The sequence below is a fragment of the Anolis sagrei genome, chromosome 3, assembly GCF_037176765.1.
Source record: "Anolis sagrei isolate rAnoSag1 chromosome 3, rAnoSag1.mat, whole genome shotgun sequence".
Classification (NCBI taxonomy): Eukaryota; Metazoa; Chordata; class Lepidosauria; order Squamata; family Dactyloidae; genus Anolis; species Anolis sagrei.
In genome coordinates, this window is record NC_090023.1 from 1407501 (window position 1) to 1417500 (window position 10000).

The 10000-nt window shown below is 46.3% G+C and overlaps 1 protein-coding gene across 1 annotated transcript in view; it reads right to left on the reverse strand.

Annotated features, from left to right (window-relative positions):
• The window catches only part of CCKBR (cholecystokinin B receptor), a 44441-nt gene that overhangs the window by 9167 nt on the left and 25274 nt on the right, over positions 1-10000 (reverse strand). Inside the window, exon 4 of the mRNA XM_060771341.2 lies at positions 7656-7783. Coding sequence (XP_060627324.2) covers positions 7656-7783 — 128 coding nt within the window. The remainder of the gene's footprint in view (positions 1-7655; positions 7784-10000) is intronic.

Consider the following 10000-nt stretch of genomic DNA (forward strand, 5'->3'; position numbering starts at 1 on the left):
CGAACTGCCAACCTTCAGGTCAGCAGTGCACCTTTTTGCCTTTTCCCACTGGGGCGGTGCCTATTGATCTACTCACATTTACATGTTTTTGAACTGCTAGGTTGGCAGGAGCTAGGGCTAACAGTGGGAGCTCATCCTATCCTGCAGATTTGAACTGCCAACCTTCAAGTCAGCAGTGCATCTTTTTGCCTTTTCCTGCTGGCATGGTGCCTATTGATCTACTCACATTTGTATGTTTTTGAACTGTTAGGTTGGCAAGAGCTAGGGCTAACAGCGGGAGCTCACCCCATCCCGCAGATTCGAACTGCCAACCTTCAGGTCGGCAGTGCATCTTTTTGCCTTTTCCCACTGGGGCGGTGCCTATTGATCTACTCAAATTTACATGTTTTCGAACTGCTAGGTTGGCAAGAGCTAGGGCTAACAGCGGGAGCTCACCCCATCCCGCAGATTCGAATTGCCAACCTTCAGGTCAGCAGTGCATCTTTTTGCCTTTTCCCGCTGGGATAGTACCTACTGATCCACTCACATTTGTATGTTTTTGAACTGTTAGGTTGGCAAGAGCTAGGGCTAACAGTGGGAGCTCACCCCATCCCACAGATTCGAACTGCCAACCTTCAGGTCAGCAGTTCATCTTTTTGCCTTTTCCCGCTGGGGCGGTGCCTATTGATCTACTCACATTTGTATGTTTTTGAACTGTTAGGTTGGCAAGAGCTAGGGCTAACAGCAGGAGCTCACCCTGATGAAGGCTTGATGAAAATACATAATTCACATATTGGATAATATATTTGATGTAACCATATTAGAAATAGGAGATAGAAGATATATAATAGAAATGTATGTACGTATGTATGCATGGCCTTCACTTCACTTGACTTCTTAAAAGCTGCAAAATGAGAGAGGCCAGCATCAAGAAAAAGGAATGTCTAGAGGCCGCTGGCATATTTCAAGAGGATCCATTTTGGTACCAGGCACCTTATCATAAGATGAATGAGGTGGCCATCAAGAGGTTTCAGGAAGACCTTATCTTAGGATGGATGGAGACTCTTGCTATCAGGTCCAATAGACATTCTGGCGATGGTCCTCATTAATAGCAACTCTGCAGATAGGGATGCTCATGAAGATTGACAAGGTGTTGAGTTTGAAAATATGCTATGGAAGTCAATGTAAAAGTAGAATTTTGTGACGCACATTGTGATGTCTGTATGATGCATGCATAATTATTTTAAAAGGTATATAAACCAAGGATTTCCTTTGTTCTGAATCCTTCTTTCTGTTGGGGTTCAGCCTGAGTTTGAACTTGAACCTGATTCTCTGTTTGTTCCTCCTGCTGCTAATGAAAATATATTTACTGATGCTAGTGGAAATGTACCTCTTGATCCCAATGCTCCTGAAATTAGTGAGGAAGAAACTGCTGTAGGTTTGGAAAATGCCAATGTTCCTGAAATTAGTGAGGAAGGAACTTCGTAGATTTGGAAAATGAAAGTACCAGTGTTCATGAGAATGTTGCAGAGGGAGACCTTGAACTTTCCCTCCCTTCTGCACCTGGTAACTTTAATGAGAACAAGGGGCCAGATTTGGCAAGACAGAAGTAAATCACTCAGCTTGTGTAGGTCTTCCCGATTAAGAGAAATACAAACAATGGCTTCAAAGCAGAGGGGCGGTTCACGGAACCAATTCTTCGGCTTTAAGTGCCTTCCGCCGGGCTGACTTTCTCAGTTCAGGCATCGTTTCAGATTGAGGAAGACCTTGGCAGTTCTCCCGGTTTCCCTGGCCATGGTCTTGAAAGATTTCTAGGATATCAAGTACGGTTAATGGATTGCTAACAGGTTCCAGTATTTTACAGTGTGGCTTTGGGTTTTGCTTTGTCCATTTAAATTCGTGTTTGCTGATTTTGCTGTGGCTTGCATTTTTCCTTTATTTTGTAATCATTTTTCTTCAATAAAAAAGGATTGTTTTTCACAGTCAAGTGTGGTGGAGAGTTATCTTAGGGCCTCGTTCCCTGATCTGGATTGCAACACTTTCCTGGCTTACCAGGAGGGTCCATATCCGGTTGGCGCCAACCGGGAATAAAGCCGTGCTTTTCAGTTCTCAGGAACCCTCTTTGCCTCTTTTCCTCAAACCTTCTCCCTACCATTTCAACCCCATCCCACAGATTTGAACGGCCAACCTTCATGTCGGCAGTGCAGCAGCACAAGGGTTTAACCCAGTGTGCCACTCAAGTCTGATATGCCCTCAAATCTGATGCGCACCTCAATTTTCAAAACCCTCACAACACAAGAAGTGTTTGCTGGTGAATGTCATGCGCAGCAGCAAAAGGCGCACAATTCAAGAGAGATATTGACTCTAAGCTGGAATGTATCCAGAGGAGGGCGACTCAAATGATCAAGGGTCTGGAGAACAAGCCCTATGAGGAGCGGCTTAGGGAACTGGGCATGTTTAGCCTGAAGAAGAGAAGGCTGAGAGGAGATATGATGAGGGCCATGTATAAATATGTGAGAGGAAGCCACAGGGAGGAGGAGGGAGCAAGCTTGTTTTCTGCTTCCTTGGAGACTAGGACGCAATGGAGCAATGGCTTCAAACTACAGGAGAGGAGATTCCATCTGAACATGAGGAAGAACTTCCTGACTGTGAGAGCCGTTCAGCAGTGGAACTCTCTGCCCCGGAGTGTGGTGAAGGTTCCTTCTTTGGAAGCTTTTAAGCAGAGGCTGGATGGCCATCTGTCAGGGGTGATTTGAATGCAATATTCCTGCTTCTTGGCAGAATGGGGTTGGACTGGATGGCCCATGAGGTCTCTTCCAACTCTTTGATTCTATGATTCTATGATTCTATGCCCTCAAATCTGATGCGCACCTCAATTTTCAAAACCCTCACAACACAAGAAGTATTTGCTGGTGAATGTCATGCGCAGCAGCAAAAGGCGCACTCTTTGTCATATGCTCATTACAGTTAGTTCCTTCTTTAAAAAACAGAAGTGTTCGAGCCCCAAAGTTTCCAGCAATGGAAAAGGAAAGCCTCGGGTGCATTGATGCTGCAGAATGAGTCCACTTGAACTGCCTTGGTTCAATGCAATGGAGTCATGGGAGATGTTGTTTTGCAAGGCCTTGAGCCTTCTCTTCCAAAGGATGCTGACGCCGCACCAAACTGCAGATCCCAGGATCCCATAGCGTTGCGCCCTGGCCCTTATCTCAGGAATAATGCACACCTTTCTACTGAAAAGGTCACGAGAAAGGAGATTCCATCTGAACATTAAGAAGAACTTCCTGACTGTGAGAGCCGTTTAGCAGTGGAACTCTCTGCCCTGGAGTGTGGTAGAGGCTCCTTCGTTGGAAGCTTTGAAACAGAGGCTGGATGGCCATCTGTCAGGGGTGACTTGAATGCAATATTCCTGCTTCTTGGCAGAATGGGGTTGGACTAGATGGCCATGAGGTCTCTTCCAATTTTATGATTCTATGAAAAGACTAATATTTTGCAAGTGAAATTGAGAAGAAGACTATTTTAAGAATGGGAGAACGGAGCGAAGAGTGAAGAGATTGCAAAGAGAGAGCATTGCCAGGCAAGAGGGAAAGAAAGAGGTCAAAGTGACCTGAAAGAGATGGGAAGGTAAGAAGCGCAGGAAGATGGTTACAACAAGAAACTGGAGAGAGAAACAGAGTGTTGTATGTCAGCCTGTGATGTTGTCTGATGTTCATGATGCTCCGGTCCAGCAGAGTTGATGGTGGAGGACCATCGCTTCAGTGCTGGTGGTCTTTGCTTCTTCTTCCAGCACGCTGACCTTTGTCCACCTGCCTTCCCAAGAGATTTGCAGGATTTTTTGGAGGCAACACTGATGGAATCGTTCCAGGAGTTGAGTGTGACATCTATAGACAGTCCATGTTTCGCAGTCTTATAGCAGGGTTGGGAGGATGATAGGTTTATGAACAAGCCACTTGGTCTCCTTACGGATGTCATGGTCCTCAAACACTCTCTGCTTCATTCAGAAAAATGCTGCACTCGCAGAGCTCAGGCGGTGTTGCATTTCAGCCTCAATGTTGACGTCTGTAGACAGTCCACGTCTCGCAGGCATATAGCAGGGTTGGGAGGACAATAGCTTTATAAACAAGCACCTTGGTCTCCCTATGGATGTCCCGGTCCTCAAACACTCTCTGCTTCATTCAGAAAAATGCTGCACTCGCAGAGCTCAGGTGGTGTTGTATTTCAGCCTCAATGTTGACGTCTGTAGACAGTCCACGTCTCGCAGGCATATAGCAGGGTTGGGAGGACAATAGCTTTATAAACAAGCACCTTGGTCTCCCTATGGATGTCCCGGTCCTCAAACACTCTCTGCTTCATTCAGAAAAATGCTGCACTCGCAGAGCTCAGGTGGTGTTGTATTTCAGCCTCAATGTTGACGTCTGTAGACAGTCCACGTCTCGCAGGCATATAGCAGGGTTGGGAGGACAATAGCTTTATAAACAAGCACCTTGGTCTCCCTATGGATGTCCCGATCCTCAAACACTCTGCTTCATTCAGAAAAATGTTGCACTCGCAGAGCTCAGGCAGTGTTGTATTTCAGCCTCAATGTTGACGTCTGTAGACAGTCCACGTTTCGCAGGCATATAGCAGGGTTGGGAGGACAATAGCTTTATAAACAAGCCCCTCGGTCTCCTTACAGATGTCCCGGTCCTCAAACACTTCATTCAGAAAATTGCTGCACTCACAGAGCTCAGGCAGTGTTGTATTTCAGCCTCAATGTTGACGTCTGTAGACAGTCCACGTCTCGCAGGCATATAGCAGGGCTGGGAGGACAATAGCTTTATAAACAAGCACCTTGGTCTCCTTACGGATGTCCTGGTCCTCAAACACTCTCTGCTTCATTCAGAAAAATGCTGCACTCGCAGAGCTCTGGCGATGTTGTATTTCAGCCTCAATGTTGACGTCTGTAGACAGTCCACGTCTCGCAGGTGTATAGCAGGGTTGGGAGGACAATAGCTTTATGAACAAGCCACTTAGTCTCCCTACGGATGTCCCAGTCCTCACTCTTTACTTCATTCGGAAAAATGCTGCACTCGCAGAGCTCAGGCAGTGTTGTATTTCGGTGTTGATGTTGACTTTTGTGGAGAGGTGGCTGCCAAGGCAGAGGAAATGGTCCACATTTTCTAATGTTACACTATGAAGCTGTATTTGTGGCATTGAGAGCGATTGGTAACTGCGGGAAGAGCACTTTGGTTTTCCCGATGTTCAATGACAGGCCCCCAACCCCCTGGGTGCTTTCTGGGGGGGGGGGGGGTCCTACAAATAACGGAGCCACTCGTCACTTCTTTACGCAGGGGATTATTCTCTGGAGTTGGCAACCTTCAGCGGCTTATGTATGATGCACAATCGGAGCACAACAGGGTGGAAAACGGTCGTGAGAGAATATACGTACATCCATGAAAGCAAAAGTAACTCTGGGGGCTGAGAGGGCGCCAAGGAGGCAGAGCTGTGGGGAAATATATAGTAAGCCCCAACTTCAAAGCCTCTTCTGGGGAGCAAGACCTTGGGAGGGGACCACCAAAGGCCATCTAGACCGCCCTGGCCACAGCTCATTGCTATGGCGTCCTGGGATTTGTAGTTTGGTGAGGCATCGGCATCCTTTGGCAAAACCTTGGCAAACGACAACTCCCATGAATCATAGAATTATAGAATCATAGAATCCTAGAGTTGGAAGAGGTACCTCCTGGGCCATCCAGTCCAACCCCATTCTGCCAAGAAGCAGGAATATTGCATTCAAATCACCCCTGACAGATGGCCATCCAGCCTCTGCTTAAAAGCTTCCAAAGAAGGAGCCTCCACCACACTCCGGGGCAGAGAGTTCCACTGCTGAACGGCTCTCACAGTCATAGAATCAAAGAGTTGGAAGAGACCTCCTGGGCCATCCAGTCCAACCCCATTCTGCCAAGAACCAGGAATATTGCATTCAAAGCACCCCTGACAGATGGCCATCCAGCCTCTGTTTAAAAGCTTCCAAAGAAGGAGCCTCCACCACACTCCCTCCAGGGCAGAGAGTTCCACTGCTGAACGGCTCTCACAGTCATAGAATCAAAGAGTTGGAAGAGACATCATGGGCCACCCAGTCCAACCCCCTGGCAAGAAGCAGGAATATTGCATTCAAATCACCCCTGACAGATGGCCACCCAGCCTCTGATTCAAAGCTTCCAAAGAAGGAACCTCCGCCACACTCTGGGGCAGAGAGTTCCACTGCTGAACAGCTCTCACAGTCAGCATTGAACCAATGCTGAAGTAATGTGAGTAGATCAATAGGTACTGCCTCGGCGGGAAGGTTAAAAGGTGCTTACACAGCCATGCCGGCAACACGACCAGGAGGGTCTATGGACAACAGGCTCTTTGGTATGGAAAAATGGAACAAGAGCACCTCCCCAAGGCTAGGGTTGAGCATCACCTCCAGACGCCGGAGAAGGAAAAGGAAGCCTTTGCCTTTGTTTGTGTATTGTATGAAATGGTTCACTGTATATGTGTGTGTATACTGTATGTGTGTGTATTCTGTAATCCAATCTGAGTCCTCTTGGGGAGATAGAGCAGAATGTAAATAAAGTCTGGCTCTTTAAAGGCTTCTGGGTTCCAACAGAATTGTTGTTGTTGTTGTTGTTGTTGTTGTTATTATTATTATTATTGGCGCATGAGACTCGAGTAAACGTGGGTATTTATATGTTGGGAGATTTTAAATTGTGTGATTTTGTAATGTTGTGGAAAAGTGTGTGTGTTTCAGTCAAGATGAAAGTGGGATGATGATGATGATGATGACGATGATACTACCTCCTCCTTATTTGGCCCTTGTCCAAGTTGTTGGAGCATGCAAGAAATCAGTGTGTGTGTGAACTGTAAAATAAGATGCATGAAGCTGATTGGTTGGGTTATGTCCAAGGAACATGCTGAGCCTGGGACTTTTGGTTACTGTTACATTTGTGTTCAGGCTTGAGTTAGCAGGTGTTCAGAGAGAGAAGAAGACAGAAGCAGAGAGAGACAGAGTTTGGAGTGTGCTCTCACTTCATGAGCTGCTGAAGGAGCTGTGGCAGATGACATTGTGATATTGTTTTTATTATTTTAATTAATGCTATATGTGCTGGTTTTAATGATTGTTTATGTATTCGATTGTGATTATATTATTGTAATTGTGATGTAGCGGCCTTGTACCGTTACTAAATGTAAGCCGTCCTGAGTCCCCCTAAGGGAAGAGACGGGGTAGAAATACCAGAAATAAATAATTGGTTGGACGATGCCCAAGGAACAGGCTGAGCCTGGGACTTTTGGTTACTGTTACGTTTTTGTTCAGGCTTGAGTTAGCAGGTGTTCAGAGAGAGAAGAAGAGAGAAGCAGAGAGAGACAGAGTTTGGAGTGTGCTCTCGCTTCATGAACTGCTGAAGGAGTTTATCCACGTGGACAAAGAAATGCCATTTTAAATCTTTCATGAAAGGACATCATGTCAGTTGATGCAACTGGTCACATTGTACATAGGTTGTTCTAAATCTGTGAAGCGTACACTGCTTGTTCTTTACTGCCCAATGGTCCTTTCCTCACGTCTGGACCAAGTTGGATCCTCCCTCCCTCCTTTCCCCAAGGGCCAGGCTTACCTGTCCACAGGTGAGCCCCCTCCCTCCCTTTCTCCTCCAGGTACGCACCTGTGGCCTTGCGGGTGAGGTCCATCTCGAACTGGATGCCCCGGTAGAGTTCACGGGAGATGAGCCCATAGGCCACTGTCATCACCAGACCCGGGACCAAGAAGAGGGTCACCAGCAGCAGGACGTACCTGCACCAAAGCAAAAGGTGAGGAAGGCACACACCTTCGAATCTCCTATTGCCTTACAGCAGCAATCTCGTGCGGTTCATGGGCTTTCTTAGCTGATTTGAGTCTCTTTGTAGAGAGAAATTGTAGGGTATAAATAAACATGATCACCTCTCAATAAAAGATTGCCCCAGGCACTGCCAGGCCATCAAATGCTAATCAAGGTGGTCAGTTGAAACATTTACACCCAGCTCCAGCAGACAAGAGTCCTTTATCCCACCCTGGTCATTATTCCACAGATATATAAACCCTTTTTCCCAGTTCCAACAGACCTCACTACCTCTGAGGATGCTTGCCATAGATGCAGGCGAAACGTCAGGAGAGAATGCCTCTAGACCATGGCCATATAGCCCGAAAAAAACCTACAACAACCCAGTGATTCCACCATGAAAGCCTTCGACAATACACTAATCAAGGTGGTCAGTTGAAACATTCACACCCAGCTCCAGCAGACAAGAGTTCTTTGTCCCACCCTGGTCATTCCACAGATATATAAACCCTTTTTCCTAGTTACAACGGAAATTGTCCACATGCTTGTGGATTTCAGTGGCTTCTCTGTGTAGTCTGACATATGACTCTAAAATAACAACAGCAAAACAAGAGAGAGTAAACAATCAGGCACATCTAATCACTTCTCAACAAAAGATTCCCCCAGGCACTGCCAGGCCATCAAATGCTAATCAAGGTGGTCAGTTGAAACATTCCCACCTAGCTCTAGCAGACAAGAGTCCTTTGTCCCACCCTGGGCATTCCACAGATATATAAACCCATTTTCCTACTTCCAACAGACCTCACTACCTCTGAGGATGTTTGCCACAGATGCAGGCAAAACGTCAGGAGAGAATGCCTCTAGACCATGGCCATACAGCCCGAAAAAAAACCCTACAACAACCCAATGATTCCGGCCATGAAAGCCTTCGACAATACACTAATCAAGGTGGTCAGTTGAAACATTCACATCCAGCTCCAGCAGACAAGAGTCCTTTGTCCCACCCTGGTCATTATTCCACGGATATATAAACCCTTTTTCCTAGTTCCACCAGACCTCACTACCTCTGAGGATGCTGGCCATAGATGCAGGCGAAACGTCAGGAGAGAATGTCTCTAGAACATGGCCATATAGCCTGGAAAAAACATACAACAACCCAGTGATTCCGGCCATGAAAGCCTTCAACAATACACTAATCAAGGTGGTCAGTTGAAACATTCACATCCAGCTCCAACAGACAAGAGTCCTTTGTCCCACCCTGGTCATTATTCCACAGATATATAAACCCTTTTTCCTAGTTCCACCAGACCTCACTACCTCTGAGGATGCTTGCCATAGATGTGGGCAAAATGTCAGGAGAGAATGCCTCTAGACCATAGCCACATAGTCCGAAAAAACCTACAACAACCTAGTGATTCCGGCCATGAAAGCCTTCGACAATACATTAAACATACTACTACTACTACTACTACTACTACTACTACTACTAAGGCCAGGATTCCTCAGAGGTGGCTTTGCTATCACTCTTCCTCCAAAGCACAGCCTCAAGCACATTATATAAGTTGGTGGTCTCCCATCCAAGCAGCAACCAAGATTGACCCTGCTTTGCTCTCAAGATCACATCAGATCCGGTGCATTTAAAGCACCAAAACATTGTGCCAGACAAAGCCATTTCTGGAGAAATTCAGTGTTCTCTTCCTAAGAAAGGGGCGGTCAGCTTCGCCCCCAGACAAGGGCAGTGGTCAGGTTTCAAGGACCCCAGGGATTTCATAGGGTTTTCCTTGGCAAGGGACCCCCAGAAGTAGCTTCCCTCTGATACAGAGCCTAAAGAGCACTTGGTGTGACTTGCTGGACTCCCACCCAAGCACCAACCAGGGCTGACCCTACTTAGCTTCCAGGATATCATGGGCTTTGGTTGTATTGTTTTTTTTGTTTTTTTTAATTTATTTTATTAAATTTTATTTTGAAAAGATAATACACCAACCATATATGTTCCAAAAATGTACACATACACAAACAAACACACATACACAAACAACCCTCCATACAGTTACCCCTCCACCCACCCCCAGTGCTACCCACCACCTTGACTTCCGTCACTAATCCACGCAGGATTTATGCACAACTTATTTAACCCTCTATACTTCTAATTCAATAAGTTCCTCTTGTTTTTATTTCTTTAGCTCTCCCGT